The sequence below is a fragment of the Heptranchias perlo genome, chromosome 38 (assembly GCF_035084215.1).
Source record: "Heptranchias perlo isolate sHepPer1 chromosome 38, sHepPer1.hap1, whole genome shotgun sequence".
NCBI classification, from domain to species: Eukaryota; Metazoa; Chordata; class Chondrichthyes; order Hexanchiformes; family Hexanchidae; genus Heptranchias; species Heptranchias perlo.
The window spans coordinates 2116368-2140407 of NC_090362.1; the positions used below are offsets into that span (position 1 = coordinate 2116368).

Sequence of the window (24040 nt, forward strand, 5' to 3'; positions counted from 1 at the left end):
CGGTAGGAGCATTCTTCTCCAGGCTCTGCTCAGCTGGACACAGATGCTGAACCCTGGGGGCCATCCTTTAAAAGGAGAATGATCGAGGGACAGCAGCACATTTGCGAGGTGCTGGAACAAGTGCCACGCGCAATCTCTACAATCGCGCAGAGGATGGAGGAGTCCAACTCCTGTATGAGTGGAATGGTGGCACAGGTACAGGAGGGAATCTCTGAGATACTGTCACAGGGACGTGAGGGCATCTCTGAGATAGTGTCATGGGTAAGTGCGGGAATGTCTGCGATGGAGGGAAGGCTAGCCTCCATCGAGCTTCAAGCACGGCTCACCAATGAGTCCATTGAGGCCCTGACAACGGCCCTTCGGACTCAGGGTGAGCAACTTTCTGCCGCCTTAAACAGGCAGGCAGATACACTAGCACTGGCCTTACAAGGCTTCACACATGTCCTCCAAACTGTCGTCCAGCAGGGTGGTAGGAGTGGTGTGGACTTGGCCCAGGAGAGGGATGATGGCAAAAGGGGACATGGAAGTGGGGACGCCACTCAAAGCACTCCCACATCTCACCAGTTGCCCCCCCCGCCTCTTAACCAGTACCCGCAATGCTGCCTCCTCTCCAGGTGGTCGAGTCTGCCCCTGCACAGGTGCAGGTGGAGCAGTCTTTGGAGGCGCCCTCATGGGCACCAAAACCCAGATGGTGAGGCCCAAAGCATCTAATCGGTCAGGGCATGAACAAGAGCAACATGCCACTACCTCTGCTGCAGCCACAGGGAAAGCACAACGTAGTAGTAGTCGGAAGCGTAAGGCAAAGGTTTTGTAAGTACAAAGGGGATGCACAAGGGTGTTTGACGGTTTGTCATGTTTTTTATTTATATTTGATTTTTGTTAATGGCACATTAAATATTATTATTGTCACCATTACTGCCACGTCTTGGCCATTCTTGACTGGCTTGTGTAATAAGTCCCTTTCATGAGGTTCACCATGAACACCCACACTTGATGCCACCCATTGGGTCACCCTACAGTGGGTGCATGTGTAGTTGCACGACTATTTTGTGTAGTTGCCTGTAGCGCAGCACTGTGCTGTGGAGCTCCACGTGGCGGAGGTGGACGGCATGCCTGGCGAGGCTGGTGATGTTGCTCGTCCTCGGATGAAGTGATAAATGCAGCTATGGCGCCCCCCCATCCTGACGGTGTGAGTTTGAGGGGGTCCGCAAAGTAGGTAAATGTGTTTGCACAGCAGAGTTTAGGGTATAAATTAATAATTTTGAGTGGAAAGACAAAGGTGTTGCAGCCGAAACTTTGTCTGAAGTGACAGAGTGCCCTGCTGTAATAAATGAGGTTTTCCACCCAACTGTCAACTAATCCTTTGCATCTCCCACTGGCTGCTGGTGAAACACGTCTGCTCCAACAGGGAGTGTTTCCCACAGCACGGAAAACACACTGAGGATCCTTCAAAATTGCACCCCAGCCAAAATCTCCACTCAGTGAGGTCTCTCAAGTACCTCAACTACCTAAATACGTACCTAAATTATTATCCTGCCGGCTTTAATTGCCGGCTCCGGGATTCCGCCATTTTCGGAGCCCCACACCCCGCCACTAACGCACCCGCTCAGCCATCCGAAAATTGGCCCCCAAAAGTGTGAATTGAGCAAGAAATCAGAACAGAGTGAATTCAGTAAGAAGGACCAAAATAAAAAGACAACAGGCAGAGCCCATTATAAGCAATAATTTTATTATAGGATAACCGCACATAAAGCACATCTAAAATTGATGTGTCGAATGCAGTTTTAATAAAGGTAATATTAAAGATAACAGTTTCTAAGTACAATATAACAACATTCATATTAGAATGAAAATCTGAGTATTTAAAAGACAACATTAAATCTCTTTTTTTTACAGTTTTATTTACAAATCAAAATATTTTTATTTAGGAATCAGTGAAGGAGCAAGACTATTTAGGATAGGCAGACTGTAGTTAGAGAGAATCTGAAAAGATATAATTAAAGGAAAGTGACACTGTCCTCCTTCCAGAAGAAGGAATAGCTCCCTCAGTACTCCGACATATCCCAAGTCTAGTCCTCTAACACAGGTATCTGTGGGCTGATCTACTCAGTGACAGTAAGGTGACCAAAGGGTGGCATTATTTAAGATTAAAGATATTGGTTCACAAAAGCAACTTATCTAGCAGCACACAACAGAAAACACAAAATAGCACACCCTAGTTTGTAACTATGGCTAAGATAGCATATACTGAAAGATATTATACAGTTATAATAATGCAGTATTTAATAAACAGGTAAATATTTGTACTGAGTAGTTCGATAATAGCTTTTTCTCTCTTACCTATATTGAAACAAACAGAGAACTTCAAAAAGATAACTGTATACAGAGTGATAGAACATTAAATATTGTGAGAGAAAAGCAGAACGAGAGAAGAGACTCTACATGGGTCATTGCAAGTTCTTACTTAAGAACAAAAGAGTCAGTCATTTATAATGAAGAAAGCGATAAATAACAGGTTGCATTTACATGCCAGAGTCTAAGTCTTACTATGCACAGAAAGTGATTATTTTAATATTTTATTGCTTGGCATGGTGTTATGGCTAGAGTTTTATCTATCATCATTTGTACTTTGGAGACAAGAAAATTGCTAAGATTCCATAAAAATGGATTAAATCCTATTTGAAAGTTTCCCACCTGACACTGACAGTAAAAGCCTTGTCTGGGGCATTGTCCCTATTTACGCATTTCTTTAAACTGGGTAAGTATAATACAGCTGGAAAGGTTCTCATTGGCCCAAACTCACTACACAAAACACAGCTCCCTCGTGAGAAGGAGCAACACACACACAAGGACACGGAGAGAAGCAGCCAGCTGGAATTTGACACATTAATGACTAAACACCAGGCCATTGTTTGGATGAGTTTAAAACACACAGCAACTGAAACAAATATCTAGGTAAAAATATTTTTTTTTATAAACATTTTCTTCATTTTTCCCCATATAAAATATTTATTTTTATTGCTTGTGATTGAAAAACTGTTTGCACATTAAAATCTGCTTTTGAAATGTTCTAAAATTCTGTTAATGAAAAGGACCCTAAACTACACTGTCAAAATGAACCATCAGAGAACATCTCTATGGATACTGTGTGAGAGGGTTATACCTGTGGAATGCACACTGTCGAATGAATCATGGTATCAAACACTGATGGAACGGTAGCGTTGTCATGTAGAGGTCACCTGTTGGGAGTAGGCGCTGATGAGAGGGGCCTGCGGAAAAATCTATACAGCAAAGTGGAGGCAAGCATTTAATCTGTAGTGTGTCTGTGTACAAAGGAACTTCAGTACGTCACTATAGCTGCGAATGATAGGGAAATATCATTTTATACAGACAGATGTTCACGACCGAAGATCAGCCTTTAGAAAGAGCGGTGCCTGTCATCAGACAATGTCAGTTAGATGCTGAAAGCTGCATGCTTTCACCACTGGGACCGAAAGCAGGCCAGTTCTATCAGGCACTCCGTGTCAATCTAACTGCAGAATGACTGTAGTTTGCGATTGTCAATCTAAGGTCAAATTCTGACTTGCAGTGCGAGAGCTCGACTCACTTATTCTTAAAGTTTAAAAAGATCCCATGGTCTACTGAGCTCCTTGAACATTTTTAATCATATCTAACAGCTTAACATTCACCCTTTTACACCCATTCTGCCACTGGTCAGAAGAGCTCTGTGCAGAGCTCCACTTTGCCCAAGCAATGCAGAGCTGGCAGTATAACTCTGTGCTGCTGACTTACACCGTTTGACAGCAGTTACCAGGTACATGCTGAACGGAAGCAAAAAATTCTTTAAAAAATCCAAGAGGTTTTTGGGAAGTTCTGTTTGTGTGGGGAGGAACCGAATAATCAGTCACATCAAAAACAAAGCAGGCAAGGAGTGTGATGGTTAGCAGGGACAGTACCGAGAGACTGATGGGCAGAACGCACATCTGTACTTGGCACCATGCACTAGACGACTGGAAAAGTCATTTAATTTTGTTTCTAATTTTCTGTTACTCTCTGGGCATGTTTACACCAGCTCGGAGCAAAGTTACACCCGAATCGTTAACCTCTGGGCATGTTTACACCAGCTCGGAGCAAAGTTACCCCCGAATCGTTAACCTCTGGGCATGTTTACACCAGCTCGGAGCAAAGTTACACCCAAATCGTTAACCTCTGGGCATGTTTACACCAGCTCGGACCAAAGTTACACCCAAATCGTTAACCTCTGGGCATGTTTACACCAGCTCGGAGCAAAGTTACACCCGAATCGTTAATCTCTGGACATGTTTACACCAGCTCGGAGCAAAGTTACACCCGCATCGTTAATCTGCCTTCTCTCTATAGATGCTGACCAGTCTGCTGTGTATTTGCAGCATTGTGTTTTTTGTTTCCTATCTGTTACTGTCGTGCGGTCAGGGTTAATATCCGGTGTAGGGTGGTCAGAGTGCATTAGCATTCACCTGTGGTCGTGTCACACGGGATGTGACACCATCCTCCATTCTCTACCTATCAGTCAGCAGCGAATAAAGATTTCTGGATGCTTAATTCAGGAAGAAAATGGGCACTGAATAATGGTTCTTTACCGGGGACAGTATGCCGCTGACTGGATTGATGGAGCAGTGCAGCTATGACCCTTTGACATGGGCAGGAAATGAGGATGAGTTGGTACTTGGAGAATCTGCTCATTATTGGACACGTGTGTCTGAGCTGCACATGAATAAAATGTAGGTTCTCCCTGCCTCAGTCTATAAAATAAAGCAATAACTCGGCACTGAACTTCCGCGTACAGAAATGGTCTGAGTGCAGACGTATAATTTGTCAGAATGTTGAATCCCATTGGTGAAGTTATTTCCTCCAGTCCATTTTCCTGCTCCCTTTCTGTCTTGTTGTTTCTGCTGTTCCTAATCTCTCTGTTTCGAGCGCTGTGTGCTCTCTTACTCAGGGGCCCTGACAGGCAGGTCATTTATTTTCTTGCTGTGAGATGAGTGATATCATTGAGAACGCCTTGTTCTTGGTGAAGGCCCATCATCTTATGCAAGTTGGAGGTGAAAATTCTCAATGACATCGATCACCCGTAATTCTGAGCAGTAAAAGCACTGTCACAGCAACCTATGGGGCCAGGACACTCTGACTTGAAGCATAAGAAATAGCAGTGAAAAGATCGCAGTAATTAATGATAATTAAAAGAATGACTGCAGTATTGGCTTTTAATTCCTCTTTTAAATTCCCAATGAATATGGAGTTGCCAACCCTCCTGGGTTATGGCGGAGTCTCCAGAAATGGAAGATTAGTCTCCAGGATGCTGCTGGGAGCAACACGCGAGAGAAATCACAAGGGCATTAAGACAAATGGTGTGCTTTGTTCATTTTCTTCAAACACTTCTGTTTATTAGTTATAAAAATATTGGACATGGGGGAAAAAAGGCCGTTTGACTGACAGTCAAGATTCATCCAATCGGGTAATGAAGAATCTGTTCACTTTCTGATTGGCCATGGGAAGGTGGAGCACTATGAGGATGAATGTGTCAGGTGACCAATGGGGGAGTGTGGGGGCGGGGCACTGTGAGGATGGACATGTCAGGTGACCAATGGCAGGAGTTGGGGGGGGAATGGCATGGGATGAAACTTCCTGGAATATGTCCAACCAGAGCTGGCGATCTAAGAGGAATGGTGCAGTGAACAGACACAACTCCATGTGCAAAATCACGGGTAATTGCTGCCTGTTTTCTGTGCCTTCTCTACACCGAGTGCAGCACTTGGTTGATGAGCAGGTTTAAGTCAGTGTGGCCCACACTTGCTCTAGTTTTTGATACAGTCCCATCCTATGTTCAAGGATGAAGCAGATACTAAAGGTGAAATTGGACTCCTCTCCTGCAGGGCTGTTGTCTACTTGTCAATATATTACTTTGTTCTCTTACTGTGTAACACAATAAATCCTGCACAGGAATCCGGCCCTCCTGTCCTGGGAATGGGAAACATTTGATATGGGTGCACGGTGAAATGGCTGTCCCAACACTAGCTAGCTGGTCCTCCCCTCCCCTCCTGTCTGATGCACAAGCTGGCAGACTGGATCTACAGATCCGTTTTCCATCCCAATTTGGAAATGCTCTTTTCCAACAGAGGCCCTAGTTTCATGGGCACGGGGAGGTAGAAAATACCCAAGTACGGCTGAAGCTGGCACTGAGCTGGTGAATGTGAGAACAATGGAGGCCTACAGGTGCTCTACATTAATATACATCAGTGCAGGCTCCAGCCTCTGGGCAGCAGCACAGGTAGAAATCGTTAAAGAGTAGGTCAGGAGTCTTGAATGTTGTGATGATAATTCGAGGAGTCTGGCAGTATTCCATAGAAGTCTTCACTGACAGCTTTCACTCTATAAAAGCAAAATCTCAACTGTCTGTGTATAACTTCCAAGGCTACCAAATACTTTATAAACACCTTAAATAGTAATTATAAGCAATATTTTTGTAAAGTCAGTTTGCAACTTCTTAGGGCTTGCTTGTCCTTGCTGTGTTTACTGTTACAAGCAATACTGACCATTCCGTACCCTCATTATAATCTTATATTATCCCTGAGCAAAAATTTCAAACACTCCAATTGACCTCCAGGATTTCCTTCCTAGGATTCCTATAATTTAGTCAGGATTATGGATTGTCATTCACAGCAGCAGCACCAGGCCAGTCTCAGAGACAACAACCGTTCATTCGTAGAGCATTTCAAACAAACAGTGGCCTGACTCCTGGATCCGGACTCGCTCCAGGACCTGGATTGAATCCTGGACCTGGACTGACTCCAGGACCCGGGCTGACTCCAGGACCCAGGCTGACTCCAGGACCCAGGCTGACTCCAGGACCCAGGCTGATTCCAGGACCCAGGCTGATTCCAGGACCCGGACTGACTCCAGGACCCAGGCTGACTCCAGGACCCAGGCTGACTCCAGGACCCAGGCTGATTCCAGGACCCAGGCTGATTCTAGGACCCAGGCTGATTCCAGGACCCGGACTGACTCCAGGACCCGGACTGACTCCAGGACCCAGGCTGATTCCAGGACCCGGACTGACTCCAGGACCCGGACTGACTCCAGGACCCGGGCTGACTCCAGGACCCAGGCTGATTCCAGGACCCGGACTGACTCCAGGACCCAGGCTGATTCCAGGACCCGGACTGACTCCAGGACCCAGACTGATTCCTGGACCCACACTGACTCCAGGACCAGGAATGACTCCTGGACCCGGACTTACCCCAGGCCCCAGACTGACTCCTGACCTGGACTGACTCCCGGACCCAGACTGACTCCAGGACCCGGACTTACCCCAGGCCTCGGACTGACTCCAGGACCCGGACCGACTCCAGGACCCGGACCGACTCCAGGATCTGGACCGACTCCAGGATCTGGACTGACTCCAGGACCCGGACTGACTCCAGGATCTGGACTGACTGCCTCACACACAGACACACAAGTGGTTCAGTCAACAGCCCTTAGCAGAATAAGAGACTGTACAAACATATGTTTTTCTTCCCTGAGGGGTTAAATGAACACCAGCGAGTGTCCTTTGTACATATTGCACTACCGAGGAATGAAGTAAATGTGCAAAAAGCAACAGTGACACTGGCTCACTACTCAAACACACACAAATGTTTGCTTTAGACATTTCTACATTTTCACACTTTTTTGGAATGTTGTTTCACAAGGAAACCTCCATTTCAAGATTAAAAAGTATTTTTTTCTCTTTACCAGAAAACACACTCACACAGTGGCACATTAGATGAGAAGATTTCACTAGACAGAATCAGACATATTCTCGCAAGAAAATAACACCAAGCTTTTAGAAAATAACACTTCTTTCTATTATTGTCTTGCCTTACAAAAAATGTCTTCTTACACAAATCACATCTCTTTTATTGCAGGAATATCTTAAGTGCTTCCTAATATTCATACGAGGGTTATAAAAATAGAACTCTCTCTAAAGTGGTCCAGACAAGGCTTTGTATTTTATAAATCCTTTGATTCCATCATCGTTCACCGTACTATTCTTGATCTGAATCAATGACACATTAGCCAGCTACACAGACTATGGAAATTGGAGTGAGTTTGTAAACCAAACTAAGCTTGTGGGCATTCCTACAATACACAACATCGACCTAAACAGCAGCAACCAGGACTCCCAACCTCCCCTCCATAAACTCAATCGTTAAACTTGTAATTCTTGTGCATGTCCTATTAACAGAACTAATAAATACCAAATAACATGTACAAATTGGGAAAAAAAGGTGCTTAAAATGTAGATTCGTATATTGTCTCACAGCACAACAAGGTTAAAATGACATACTGATAATAAATGTTATATTCACTGTATTTTCTTTATATACCCTGTAAAAGATTTGCTCTAAATTAGCTTCTCAGCATTATAATGTCACTGTACTCTGTGCTCTACACAAACTAAATGCATGAGGAAAACAAGTTCAACTTCCACTAAGAAACTAATATTAATGCACCCCCCCACCCGAACTCCCCACCCCAGAAATGTGCAGCCTCTTTGTTCTCCTGGTCTGTGTGCGGCCACTGCAGTGTAGCAACAGAAAGACGTACAGTGTCTTCAATTATTCGATGCTGGTACTTCCAGGGTTCTGAAGTTCTCTGGTGATTGTTTACCCATCTGCTGGCGTCATCTGCTCAAACTCGGAGCTAAACAGCTCCTTGTACAACGGAGGGAAATGGACCCGCACAATGTCCGGGTGTATTGCTTTGAACGAAGACAGCTTTTCAGTGTGCCGATTACACAATGCTCGTAAGGTAGATACTTTAGATAACAGCTGGAAAGAGAAGGGGAAAGCAATTAGAAAACATTTCCATATCTGACATGTGCAAACACAAAACCTGTACAGAATGATTAGCAATTTGCCTCCTCACGCTCCAAGGACTGATGTTGTGCCCATCACTTTGGCAGAACTCGGCAGTGCCAGCGAGATGGAAATACGTAAGGTCCATTTTATACCATCTTTGGAATCATAGAGCACAGAAGGAGGCCACTTGGCCCATCGTGCCTGTGCCGGCTCTTTGAAAGAGCTATCCAATTAGTCCCATTCCCTTGCCCTTTCCCCATAGCCCTGCAAATGTTTCCCCTTCAAGTATTTATCCAATTCACTTTTGAAAGTTATGATTGAATCTGCTTCCACTGCCCTTTCAGGCAGCGCATTCCAGATCATAACAACTCACTGCGTAAAAAAATTTCTCCTCATCTCCCCCCTGGCTTTTTGCCAATTATCTTAAATCTGTGTCCAGTGATTACTGACCCTCCTGCCAATGGAAACAGTTTCTCCTTATCCACTCTATCAAAACCCCACAGAATTTTGAACACCTCTATTAAATCTCCCTTTAACCTTCTCTGCTCCAAGGTTAATAAGGAATGATTTTGATTTCACTGCAGTTCCGCTCAAACCAATGATCAGAGATCTGCAAGAAATTGCTTCATTAAAAATCCATTTTTACTGCCATTTGCAAATCAGATTGTGCCAGCAATTGTAAATCACTGTATGAACAGTCGCCCTAGAGTCTCCTATCACGTGACTAAACTGGCATTCGCTGAGTTTCTCTTTACTGGGTGTAGATGTGTCCCTCCTGCTTGATGTGTAGATGTGATACCCAGTGGGAGGGGCTGCACTCTCCCTGACACCCCCTTACTGTAGTGTGGCTGAGACTGGGGGCCTAGCACAGGCTCACCTTCCATCACTGGGGTTCTCACTTGCTCCCACACTCCCACTTTCTTCTTAACTGCACATAAAAACAGCATTTTGTTACTGTAGAGTCAGAGGGAGAGAAGCTGTGTTATTTGTTGCCTGTGTCTGTGTTAGTTCTGGGGCCTTGAGCTCACACCATTCAGCATCAGACACTCCCAGCTCTGGTGTAACAACAACAATGTGCATTTATATAGAGCCTTTAACGTAGTAAAACATCCCAAGGTGCTTCACAGGAGCGATTATCAAACAAAATTTGACACCGAGCCACATAAGGAGATATTAGGACAGGTGACCAAAAGCTTGGCCAAAGAGGTAGGTTTTAAGGAGCGTCTTAAAGGAGGAGAGAGAGGTAGAGAGGCGGAGAGGTTCAGGGAGGGAATTCCAGAGCTTGGGGCCTAGGCAGCTGAAGGCACGGCCGCCAATGGTGGAGCGATTAAAATCGGGGATGCGCAAGAGATCTTGGAGGTTTAAATGCTTCCTATACTCTGGGGAACCTTAGAACCAGTGGGACATTTTTCCATCGCCCACTCCATCCATTTCTGAGATTGCTAACTCAGTGACAATTAGTGAATTGAGAAGCTCCACATCATTTTACATTTCAAATCCCTCCATGGCCTCGCCCCTCCCTATCTCTGGAACCTCCTCCAGCCCTACAATCCTCTGAGATCTCTGCGCTCCTCCAATTCTTGCCTCTTGTGTATCCCCGATTTTAATCACTCCACCATTGGTGGCCGTGCCTTCAGCTGCCTAGACCCTAAGCTCTGGAATTCCCTCCCTAAATCTCTCCGCCTCTCTACCCCTCTCTCCTCCTTTAAGACGCTCCTTAAAACCTGACTCTTTGACCAAGCTTTTGGTCACCTGTCCTAATATCTCATGATGTGGTTTGGTGCCAAATTTTATCTCATAACGCTCCTGTGAAGCGCCTTGTGACGTTTTACTAATTTAAAGGCGCTATATAAATGCACGTTGTTGTTGTTGTTCTCTCTTACAGACAGAGAGACTTTCACCCCATCAGTCTGGGCTCAGGCCCAGGTCTCAGAGATGAAAAGCCAGTGTCTAACTCACTGCACCACCCAGTGCCCCAGATGAACTGCTCTTCAATCTAAAGCCCTGATATTAACCCCCCCACCCCCAAGGGAAAACAGGCGTGCGGGGGTTAATATAACGGCAGCGTGTGAACCCATCGCCCCAGGCAGGTGAAGGCCTCACTGATAATCAATGGTCGGGGCCTGATGATGTCATTCACACTCTGGCTATATTTTATCCACCAACCATGAGGTCAGTGCCTGAGGGCGAGCTCACCAGGGAACCCGGAGCCCAGGCTCAGCAGGCCCAAAAGAGGGCTGACAACGTTAGTTACTCTTATTTTTTATGGTTTCCATGAGGGGCCAGGAGGAGCAGGAATTCTCTGCCAGCCCCACAAGGAATCCTTGGGCCTCCCCCACTTGCTGCAATCGCATCGAACCCCCTCCCCCACCTCACTGACCCCGCCAGCGACCGTTCCCGTGAGTCCCTGCCTGCGATCTCCTGCCTCGCTTGCCCGAGTCCCACCTACCGGCCTGACGTCATTGACGCTGGATTTAGGCGGGAGTCGGGCCTGGTCAATTCACATGAGGCCCAGGAGTTAAAATGGCCCCAGCCTCACGCTCGGCCCAAGTTAAAATTGGGGTGAATTGCAAACTAACCTTTACTTGAAATACTCCAGCTTCTAATTCCAGACACAAATTCAGCTTCTGGATTCATTAGTCTGATGACAGTAGAGATTTGCTGTACGTTACCGTACAATTTAAGAGAGAGATCTGTGCCTGCTCGCTGTGGGCAGACACCCTCTAACTACAAAGTCACTGTCACCTATCTGGCTAAAGTTGGAGTACACACCCAGATTTCAGGACCTCACACGCAGTAACCTGTCAGATTACCGGCCACAATATTGTGACCGTGACTTGGAAGGTTTCCAACATTTTTTTTTTGGTTTTGTCAAAAATAGTGAACAGAGGAGATCTCTCCCCACACCTAACAAGCAAAGGAGTCCTTATCACAAGATCCCAAACACGAACATTACTTTCCACTCAAACAAAGCAGGTGACAGAAGCAGGCCTTTATTTTTTGTCGAGCCTGGTTGCTGAAATCCATCCTGTTTACCATCATGAGCGATGAACTGCCTGACTCGCCAGTGTGAAGGGAAATCAGTGAGTCCCTGCAGCAGTGGGAAACTAATAGCAGGCTAATCACTCACATTAACTGCACAGGCTGACAGGTACAAGTGTCCTCGCCAGGGAAATGGGCTTTCCTAGGAAATTATAAGGTTACGTCAACCCCTGATGAGTAATGGCGGTTTGTCACTGTTTCACTACGGATATAACCAAAGAGTCAAAGCAAAGCTGAGCAAATGTTGAGATGTGCTTCCATCAATGAGAAATGATGTTACGCTGATTTAATCAAACTTTCAAATTTTATCTGTCATTGTGAAGCAGCAGTGTGACAGCAAACCAACACTGACAGTCAAAGGCACCGTGTCCGACTTACAGTCAGTGACACGGGTCGATTTTGGAATGAAGTAGCGGGTTCATTGGGGGCGGGCCTCCGAAAATCGGGGAAATCCTGAGCGGGTTCGGAACCCAGCTCCAACCCACCGACTTCCGGGTTCCCCATTGACCCAGTGCTGTGGGAACCACTCCATGTTCTACCAGACATGTTTCAGCCAGCAGCCGGTTGGACATTCAAATGCTTGTTTGACAGATGGGGAGAAAAGGTGAGTTATTGCAGCCGGGCACTCAGTTCTTTCACACAAACTTTTGGCTGCAAGATCTTTGTGCTTTCACTGAAAATTCTTACTTTCCACCCACAATTCTTCTGCTCACATATATTTAACAACTCTTCGGACCCCCTCAAACTCACACCATCAGGATGGGGGGCACCATCACTGCATTCACCACTACATCCGAGGACGAGTAACATCACCAGCCTCGCCAGGCACGGCGTCCACCTCCGCCCTTGGAACTCCACAACACAGTGCTGCGCCACAGGCACCTGCACAACAGCACAGAGGACAACAACAGAGAGAGCGACGTCGCAGGAGGCACTACCCTCGCCACAGCGTCTGCACAGGCTCAGCTTCCTGGACCTCTCTGAGGAGCAGTGCGTACGGAGGCTGAGAGTGAGTCATAGAGTCATAGAGAGAGTCATAGAGTTATACAGCACAGATAGAGGCCCTTCGGCCCATCGTGTCCGCGCCGGCCATCAGCCCTGTCTACTCTAATCCCATATTCCAGCATTTGGTCCGTAGCCTTGTATGCTATGGCATTTCAAGTGCTCATCCAAATGCTTCTTGAATGTTGTGAGGGTTCCTGCCTCCACAACCCTTTCAGGCAGTGAGTTCCAGACTCCAACCACCCTCTGGGTGAAAAAGTTCTTTCTCAAATCTGCAGCCTCCTTCATGCCGAGCTGCTCCTGGCTGGGCCAAGTAGCATCTCCTTACCCGTCACTGTCAAAGTCACCACGGCCCTCAACTTCTTCGCCTCCGGATCATTTCAGGGTGCCACTGGGGACATTGCCGGGGTTTCTCAGTCATCTGCACACAAGTGCATAAGGCAGGTCACCAACGGCTTGTTTCTCAGGGTCTCGCAGTACGTCAACTTCCCCATGGATGACCTCAGCCAGACGGAGAGGGCAGTGGGATTCCATTCTGTGGCTGGCTTCCCATGGGTGCAGGGTGTAATCGATTGCACCCATATAGTAATACGAGCACCTCCACATGAGCCAGGACTGTTCATCAACAGGAAGGGCTATCACTCCATCAACACTCAGCTCGTTTGTGACCACCGCAAAAAATTCCTTCACGTGTGCACCAGATTCCCTGGCAGCTGCCACGATTCCTTCATCCTCCGGGAATCCAACATCCCGCCCCTCTTCCACGCACCTAACACCCTGAAGGGCTGTCTCCTTGGGGACAAGGGATATCCCCTGCACACGTGGCTCATGACACCCCTGAGCATGACACTATCACCGAGCAACAGCATTGATATAACAACAGCCATATCGTCACCAGGTCTACAATTCAGCATGCTATAGGGCTACTCAAGATGCACTTCATTCTGGGGGAGAGCTTCAATATGCACCAGACAGAGTGGGATGCATTATAGTCGTGTGTTGTGCCCTGCACAACATGGCACCACAGAGATGGGTGCCACTTGAGGAGGCCCCATCCACATGTGCCACCCACATTGAGGAGGAAGAGGAGGAGGAGGACGAGGAGGAGGAGGAACCCATGGGCAGAACAACGGCTCACCTGGCTGCTCGTGAGGCCAGGGAGTCACTGATATGTGAACGGTTCTCCTAACATCAGATAGTGTGAAGAGTCCAGTCCTCACACCACCTAGAAAGAGCAGCGCCCACACCAGGCCGCCCACCCCTCCCTGCACAAAACATACACCCACTGTAAAGTGACCCAATGGGTGGCATCAGGTGTCGCTGTTCATGGTGAACCTGATGAAAGGGCCATATCACAAAAACCAGTCAAGAATGGGCAAGAAGTGGCAGCAGTGGAGACAATCATAATATTTAATGTCACTTTAACAAAAACTAAACATAAATAAAAAACATGACAGTCTGTCAAACACACTTGTGCATCCCCTTCGTGCCTTTCTCTTCCGACTACTTCTCCGTGGTTCATCCCCTGTGGCTGCAGCAGAGATAGTGGTAGGTTGCTCTTGTTCATGCCCTGACCGCTTAGATGCTTTGGGCCTATGCCCTCTGGGTTTCGGTGCCCGTAAGGGCCCCTCCAAAGACTGCTCCACCTGCACCTGTGCAGGGGCAGACTCGGCCACCTGGAGAGGAGGCAGCATTGTGGGTACTGGTTGAGAGGGGGGCAACGGTTGAGACGTGGGAGCGCTTTGAGTGGCGTCCCCACTTCCATGTCCCCTTTCGCCATCATCCCTCCCCTGGGCCAGGCCCACATCACTCCTACCACCCTGCTGGAGAACAGTTTGGAGGACATGTGTGATACCTTGGCAGCCCAAATATAAAGTTTCTGTCTGCCTGTTTAAGGCGGAAGAACATTGTTCACCCTGAGTCTGAATGGCCATTGTCAGGGCCTGAATGGACTCATTTGTGAGCCGTGCTTGAAGCTCCATGGAGGCTAGCCTTCTCTCTATCGCAGACATTCCCGCACATACTGGAGGGGGAGCGTCCGATAAAAGGCGGGATTTCAGAGCGCTGAGAACAGCTGAGAGGAGCCGAGCCGAGCGGAGGGAGCGTCCGATAAAAGGCGGGATTTCAGAGCGCTGAGAACAGCTGAGAGGAGCCGAGCCGAGCGGAGGGAGCGTCCGATAAAAGGCGGGATTTCAGAGCGCTGAGAACAGCTGAGAGGAGCCGAGCCGAGCGGAGGGAGCGTCCGATAAAAGGCGGGATTTCAGAGCGCTGAGAACAGCTGAGAGGAGCCGAGCGGAGGGAGCGTCCGATAAAAGGCGGGATTTCAGAGCGCTGAGAACAGCTGAGAGGAGCCGAGCCGAGCGGAGGGAGCGTCCGATAAAAGGCGGGATTTCAGAGCGCTGAGAACAGCTGAGAGGAGCCGAGCCGAGCGGAGGGAGCGTCCGATAAAAGGCGGGATTTCAGAGCGCTGAGAACAGCTGAGAGGAGCTGAGCGGAGCTGCGACCGAGTTCGAAGTGACGTCAGGAATCAGATCGGGACGCGACACAGGGGAGGCACCTGATTGGTGAGTAGGTTCAGGTGAGTATTTCTCCTTATCGACAGTAACTGAAGTAAAAGGAAAGGGAAGGTCTGCAGGTCTTATAGGAAGTAGCGTTTATTTTTTAGTGAATCAAGGTCCCTAGTGTAGTTAACATTCTCTAAATTGAGAACAATTTAAAGGAGTAAACTCCTTAAAGGGAGTGGTAAGTAGTTTTTCTTTCCTTTTTTTTTCTCTTGACATTGTAGTTGTTCTTAAGCTAATTTAAGGGTTAAGTCATGGCAGGAGATCCCAGCGCCGTGTCATGTTCCTCTTGTGGGATGTGGGAATTCAGGGCTCCTTCCTGTATCCCTGATTCCTTCACCTGCGGGAAGTGTGTCCAGCTGCAGCTATTGTTTGACCGCTTGACGGCTCTGGAGCTGCGGATGGACTCACTTTGGAGCATCCGCGATGCTGAGAAAGTCGTGGATAGCACGTTCAGTGAGTTGGTCACACCGCAGATAAAAATTACTGAGGGAGATAGTGAATGGGTGACCAACAGACAGAGGAAGAGTAGGAAGGCAGTGCAGGGGTCCCCTGCGATCATCTCCCTCCAAAACAGGTATACCGTTTTGGATACTGTTGGCGGAGATGGCTCACCAGGGGAAGGTGGCAGTGGCCAGGTTCATGGCACCGTGGCTGGCTCTGCTGCACAGGAGGGCAGGAAAAAGAGTGGCAGAGCTATAGTGATAGGGGACTCGATTGTAAGGGGAATAGACAGGCGTTTCTGCAGACGCAACCGAGACTCCAGGATGGTATGTTGCCTCCCTGGTGCAAGGGTCAAGGATGTCTCGGAGCGGCTGCAGGACATTCTGGAGGGGGAGGGTGAACAGCCAGTTGTCGTGGTGCATATAGGCACCAACGATATAGGTAAAAAACAGGATGAGGTCCTACAAGCTGAATTTAGGGAGTTAGGAGTTAAACTAAAGAGTAGGACCTCAAAGGTAGTAATCTCAGGATTGCTACCAGTGCCACGGGCTAGTCAGAGTAGGAATGACAGGATAGCTAAGATGAATACGTGGCTTGAGAGATGGTGCAAGAGGGAGGGATTCAAATTCCTGGGCCATTGGAACCGGTTCTGGGGGAGGTGGGACCAGTACAAATTGGACGGTCTGCATCTGGGCAGGACTGGAACCAATGTCCTAGGGGGAGTGTTTGCTAGTGCTGTTGGGGAGGGTTTAAACTAATGTGGCAGGGGGATGGGAACCGATGCAGGAAGTCAGTGGGAAATAAAGTGGTGACAGAAACAAAAGGCAGTAAGGGAGAGTGTACAGAACATGACCGGACAGATGGTCTGAGAAAGCAGGGCAAAGACCAAGGGAAGTCGAGATTAAACTGCATTTATTTCAATGCAAGAAGTCTGATGGGCAAGGCAGATGAACTCAGGGCATGGATGGGTACATGGGACTGGGATGTTATAGCTATTACTGAAACATGGCTAAGGGAGGGGCAGGACTGGCAGCTCAATGTTCCAGGGTACAGATGCTATAGGAAAGATAGAGCAGGAGGTAAGAGAGGAGGGGGAGTTGCGTTCTTGATTAGGGAGAACATCACGGCAGTAGTGAGAGGGGATATATCCGAGGGTTCGCCCACTGAGTCCATATGGGTAGAACTGAAAAATAAGAAGGGAGAGATCACTTTGATAGGATTGTACTACAGACCCCCAAATAGTCAACGGGAAATTGAGGAGCAAATATGTAAGGAGATTACAGACAGCTGCAAGAAAAATAGGGTGGTAATAGTAGGGGACTTTAACTTTCCCAACATTGACTGGGACAGCCATAGCATTAGGGGCTTGGATGGAGAGAAATTTGTTGAGTGTATTCAGGAGGAATTTCTCATTCAGTATGTGGATGGCCCGACTAGAGAGGGGGCAAAACTTGACCTCCTCTTGGGAAATAAGGAAGGGCAGGTGACAGAAGTGTTAGTGAGGGATCACTTTGGGACCAGTGATCATAATTCCATTAGTTTTAAGATAGCTATGGAGAAGGATAGGTCTGGCCCAAAAGTTAAAATTCTAAATTGGGGAAAGGCCAATTTTGATGGTATTAGACAGGAACTTTCAGAAGTTGATTGGGAGAGTCTGTTGGCAGGCAAAGGGACGTCTGGTAAGTGGGAGGCTTTCAAAAGTGTGTTAACCAGGGTTCAGTGTAAGCACATTCCTTATAAAGTGAAGGGCAAGGCTGGTAGAAGTAGGGAACCTTGGATGACTCGGGAGATTGAGGCACGAGTCAAAAATAAGAAGGAGGCATATGACATGCATAGGCAGCTGGGATCAAGTGGATCCCTTGAAGAGTATAGAGATTGCCGGAGTAGAGTTAAGAGAGAAATCAGGAGGGCAAAAAGGGGATATGAGATTGCTTTGGCAGATCAGGCAAAGGTGAATCCAAAGAGCTTCTACAAATACATAAAGGGCAAAAGGGTAACTAGGGAGAGAGTAGGGCCTCTTAAGGATCAACAAGGTCATCTATGTGCGGAACCACAAGAGATGGGTGAGATCCTGAATGAATATTTCACATCGGTATTTACGGTTGAGAAAGGCATGGATGTTAGGGAACTTGGGGAAATAAATAGTGATGTCTTGAGGAGTGTACATATTACAGAGAGGGAGGTGCTGGAAGTCTTAACGCGCATCAAGGTAGATAAATCTCCGGGACCTGATGAAATGTATCCCAGGACGTTATGGGAGGTTAGGGAGGAAATTGCGGGTCCCCTAGCAGAGATATTTGAATCATCCACCGCTACAGGTGAGGTGCCTGAAGATTGGAGGGTAGCAAATGTTGTGCCTTTGTTTAAGAAGGGCGGCAGGGAAAAGCCTGGGAACTACAGACCAGTGAGCCTGACATCTGTAGTGGGTAAGTTGTTAGAGGGTATTCTGAGGGACAGAATCTACAGGCATTTGGAGAGGCAGGGACTAATTAGGAACAGTCAGCATGGTTTTGTGAGAGGAAAATCATGTCTCACGAATTTGATTGAGTTTTTTGAAGGGGTAACCAAGAAGATAGATGAGGGCTGTGCAGTAGACGTGGTCTACATGGACTTCAGCAAAGCATTTGACAAGGTACCGCATGGTAGGTTGTTACATAAGGTTAAATCTCATGGGATCCAAGGTGAGGTAGCCAATTGGATACAAAATTGGCTTGACGACAGAAGACAGAGGGTGGTTGTCGAGGGTTGTTTTTCAAACTGGATGCCTGTGTCCAGCGGTGTGCCTCAGGGATCGGTGCTGGGTCCGCTGTTATTTGTTATTTATATTAATGATTTGGATGAGAATTTAGGAGGCATGGTTAGTAAGTTTGCAGATGACACCAAGATTGGTGGCATTGTGGACAGTGAAGAAGGTTATCTAGGATTGCAACGGGATCTTGATAAATTGGGCCAGTGGGCCGATGAATGGCAGATGGAGTTTAATTTAGATAAATGTGAGGTGATGCATTTTGGTAGATCGAATCGGGCCAGGACCTACTCCGTTAATGGTAGGGCGTTGGGGAGAGTTATAGAACAAAGAGATCTGGGAGTACAGATTCATAGCTCCTTGAAAGTGGAGTCACAGGTGGATAGGGTGGTGAAGAAGGCATTCAGCATGCTTGGTTTCATTGGTCAGAACATTGAATACAGGAGTTGGGATGTCTTGTTGAAGTTGTACAGGGCATTGGTGAGGCCACACTTGGAGTACTGTGTACAGTTCTGGTCACCCTATTATAGAAAGGATATTATTAAACTAGAAAGAGTGCAGAAAAGATTTACTAGGATGCTACCGGGACTTGATGGTTTGACTTACAGGGAGAGGTTAGACAGACTGGGACTTTATTCCCTGGAGAGTAGGAGGTTAAGGGGTGATCTTATAGAAGTCTACAAAATAATGAGGGGCATAGATAAGGTCGATAGTCAAAATCTTTTCCCAAAGGTAGGGGAGTCTATAACGAGGGGGCACAGATTTAAGGTGAGAGGGGAGAGATACAAAAGGATCCAGAGGGGCAATTTTTTCACTCAAAGGGTGGTGAGTGTCTGGAACGAGCTGCCAGAGGCAGTAGTAGAGGCGGGTACAATTTTGTCTTTTAAAAAGCATTTGGACAGTTACATGGGTAAGATGGGTATAGAGGGATATGGGCCAAGTGCAGGCAATTGGGACTAGCTTAGTGGTATAAACTGGGCGACATGGACATGTTGGGCCGAAGGGCCTGTTTCCATGTTGTAACTTCTATGATTCTATGATTCTATACCCACGACACTATCTCAGAGATGTCCTCATGTCCCTGTGACAGTATCTCAGAGATTCCCTCCCGTACCTGTGCCACCATTCCACTCATGCAGGTGTTGGACTCCTCCATCCTCTGTGCGATTCTGGAGAGTGCGCAATGGTACCTGTTCCAGCACCTCGCAAATGTGCTGCTGTCCCTCGATCATTCTCCTTTTAAAGGATGGCCCCCAGGGTTCAGCATCTGTGTCTAGCTGAGCAGAGCCAGGAGAGGAGTGCTCCCACCAACGCAGACTCTCCGCAGCTGCCCCTGCCACCAGTGTCTGCTCATGCTCACACGTGTGGTAACTCACCAGGTGCCAACCCAACTAACCGAGGACTAGGACCCACTGTGAGCTATGAGTATCTGCGCTGGTGGATGGCTCACTAAGATATGAGAGTGCATCCTCAGAGGCCAGCAGGTCCTCTGAGGAATCGCCCTCTGCCGTCACAGCGGTTGCTGAAGGCCCTGTAAGAGAGCAGAAGGCAATATTAAGCATGATCATAGATGTGTCATGTTGCGATGAACATACTGAGGTGCTGAAGATGGCAAGGCATGTTAACATCAATTCATATTATGTGTGCTGAATGTTAAAATTCTGTCACCAGACGTTTGTCGGGTGCCAGTCTTGGCGTCCCTGATGGACAGGCACTCGAGGGTGCGGCTCAGCTCCAGTCCCTCCTGCTCCGTGTCTGTGAGGACCACTATCTGTTGCGGACCCCCTCCGGTCCTCACCCTCTCCCATGCATTCTGGGCTCTCTTCTCCTATAAGGGGAGAAAGTACAGACGCATGAGTGAGTGATGGTGAAGTGGCCAACTGAAGAATGTATTGCTTTGGATGAGGCTGACGGTGAAAGAGGTGCATCAGAGGGTGAGTATGAGACAGAGACATCACATTGTATGAGGATTGGGCTGAGTGATAGTGGTGGGGTGAGTAATGGGGAGGTGAGGAAGTGCTGAGGAAGTGCAGGTAAGTTGAGGATGAGCCTTAAGTGGGTGTGGGGAGTGATGTGATAGAGTAGTGTTGGCAGTGCAGAATGAGTTGGGGGGTGGGGGCGGTGATGTGGAAGACAGATTGTAGGGGAATCAGTAAGTGTACTCACTTTGGCTGACCTAGGTGCACTGCATCCAGGTGCAGGAGATGTTGCTGCTGCTGGTGACCTCCACTGCCACCTCGAGCCAAGACTTCTTGGTGGCCGAGACAGGCCACTTCCTCCTGTCCGCCGGGTAGAAGATCTCCCTCCTCCTCCTCACCCCATCCAGTAGCACCTGGAGTGAGGCATCATGGAATCTTGGAGCAGCCTTGCCCCTGTGCTGCTCCACTGTGGTTTCTGGGTCTTTGCTCCAGCAAAAGCCTTTGGAGCAATGGCCCTTTAATAGGGCTCCTCCAGCTGACAGCCTGTGATGCGGGTGTGCAGTCCGTCCGCTGCGCAGCTTTCAGACGGTAAACCCGGAAGCCACGTTAAGTGGCACCAATTGAATCGCGATGGCGTGGGAATCGGACATTTTTTATTGGTCGGGTTACCCACGTGCCCAATCACCCTCCCGTTGCCATCCCGCCTCCGCTCTAATATCGGGGTCACCGTGTCCGACTGACAGTCGGTGACACTGGGGATGATTTTAACCCCCAAGTTCGGGTGGGTTGGGGGCGGGTGGAGTTGAAAATAGTTGTTTTTTTGGGTCGCAACAGCAAATTTTTCAGACTTTGCATTCCCAGTGGGAAGCCTGTACTTTTCCCGCCGAAATAAAGCCGGGTTGCGGTCCCGACGCAAAAAACAACTATTTTCAACTCCCACCCGCCCCCAACCTACCTGTTCTTGGGGATTAAAATCACCCCCACTGTGTCTGAAAATCGACAGTCAGTGACATTGTGTCTGACCATCGACAGTCAGTGACACTGGGGGTTAAATCTGATAGGGCCTGAAACAGGGCGCGGGTATGGCGATCCGCGATTAACCTGCACCCGGTGCTTCTGTCGCAGGCAAGGCGAGACATTCGTCCAACCTCAGCACTCGCCTGAAAGCAATGTTCCAAATCACCGTCGCCACGAGGATTGAATGACATTCACACTTTTCACCAGCAGGAGGAGCCCCAATCTCTTAAAGGCAGGCTGTCTCTCTGACAACCTGCCAAAATCTCTTAAAGGTAGCCGCTACTTGTTGTTTGCTAAAAGTAACAGATTGGTGTCTGCACAGTCTGAACGCAGATCAGACATCGTACACATAAAACACAGATGCAGGTCCCATCCATATGTTTACACACTGATGAGTTACGTTAAAACATTGAATAAAGGTTGCGCACTACTAAATCCCACATCCTCCAATCTGCACGTTAGACCCACCAATTTGCCGATCTGAGTTGGTACCAGGCCTGCGAGAGTGTGAGCACCAAGGTTCTCTGATAATTAACTAGAGGCCTTGGGTGCAAGAGGTGGACAGAAGGAGGGACATCCTATATCCACAGTGGGGGGTCGGGGGGGGGGGTGCAGAGGCCCTCCAGACATATGCCCAAAAGGCAGTGGGAGGCAGCAGGGGACAAAGTCAATGCCAGGCGCATAGTGCCACGAACACGCATGCAGTGCGGGAAGAAGTTCAATGCTTTGACACAAGTGGTCAAGGTGAGTGAGGTCAACTGTCAAATGAGATCTCCTACCAACTGCACCACACACTACACCCCCCATCACCCACCTACTAACAAACTCTTTCCATCAGTACTCAACTCTTCCAATCAGATGCTTCCTCTTACCCTTAAATATTTTTTTTTATTCATTCATGGGATGTGGGCGTCGCTGGCAAGGCCGGCATTTATTGCCCATCCCTAATTGCCCTTGAGAAGGTGGTGGTGAGCCGCCTTCTTGAACCGCTGCAGTCCGTGTGGTGAAGGTTCTCCCACAGTGCTGTTAGGAAGGGAGTTCCAGGATTTTGACCCAGCGACGATGAAGGAACGGTGATATATTTCCAAGTCGGGATGGTGTGTGACTTGGAAGGGAACGTGCAGGTGGTGTTGTTCCCATGTGCCTGCTGCCCTTGTCCTTCTAGGTGGTAGAGGTCGCGGGTTTGGGAGGTGCAGTCGAAGAAGCCTTGGCGAGTTGCTGCAGTGCATCCTTTGGATGGTGCACACTGCAGCCACAGTGCGCCGGTGGTGAGGGGAAGTGAATGTTTAGGGTGGTGGATGGGGTGTCAATCAAGTGGGCTGCTTTGTCCTGGATGGTGTTGAGCTTCTTGAGTGTTGTTGGAGCTGCACTCATCCAGGCAAGTGGATAGTATTCCATCACATTCCTGACTTGAGCCTTGTAGATGGTGGAAAGGCTTTGGGGAGTCAGGAGGTGAGTCACTTGCCACAGAATACCCAGCCTCTGACCTGCTCTTGTAGCCACAGTATTTATGTGGCTGGTCCAGTTAAGTTTCTGGTCAATGGTGACCCCCAGGATGTTGATGGTGGGGGACTCGGTGATGGTAATGCCGTTGAAAGTCAAGGGGAGGTGGTTAGACTCTCTCTTGTTGGAGATGGTCATTGCCTGGCACTTATCTGGCGCGAATGTTACTTGCCACTTATGAGCCCAAGCCTGGATGTTGTCCAGGTCTTGCTGCATGCGGGCTCAGACTGCTTCATTATCTGAGGGGTTGCGAATGGAACTGAACACTGTGCAGTCATCAGCGAACATCCCCATTTCTGACCTTATGATGGAGGGAAGGTCATTGATGAAGCAGCTGAAGATGGTTGGGCCTTGGACACTGCCTTGAGGAACTCCTGCAGCAATGCCCTGGGGCTGAGATGATTGGCCTCCAACAACCACTACCATCTTCCTTTGTGCTAGGTATGACTCCAGCCACTGGAGAGTTTTCCCCCTGATTCCCATTGACTTCAATTTTACTGGGGCTCCTTGGTGCCACACTTGGTTAAATGCTGCCTTGATGTCAAGGGCAGTCACTCTCACCTCACCTCTGGAATTCAGCTCCTTTGTCCATGTTTGGACCAAGGCTGTAATGAGGTCTGGATCCGAGTGGTCTTGGCAGAACCACTGTTGCAAGCCTCCCACCCACAACTCATGGTCACACACACAGGCAGCTATTCAACCATGACAGGCACATCACCTGGACACACGTCCCACTTTCTTGCAGGAGAAGGTGACGCATAACAGGTGGCAGCAAGTGGCAGTGGCATTTAGCTCCTCGAGCCTGTTCCGCCATTCAGTGAGATGATGGTTGACCTGCGACCTTATTCCATGTACCCGCCTTAGTCCCATATCCCTTAATACTCTTCATTTACAGACATCTCAGATTTAACATTCACAACTGAGTTA

General features: G+C 48.2%; 1 protein-coding gene across 1 annotated transcript in view; it reads right to left on the reverse strand.

Annotated features, from left to right (window-relative positions):
• Nucleotides 1–7010: 7010 nt before the first annotated feature.
• Nucleotides 7011–24040, reverse strand: part of LOC137304657 (nuclear receptor ROR-alpha A) — a 197655-nt gene continuing 180625 nt past the window's right edge. Inside the window, exon 10 of the mRNA XM_067973302.1 lies at nucleotides 7011–8849. Coding sequence (XP_067829403.1) covers nucleotides 8685–8849 — 165 coding nt within the window. The 3' untranslated portion in view covers nucleotides 7011–8684. The remainder of the gene's footprint in view (nucleotides 8850–24040) is intronic.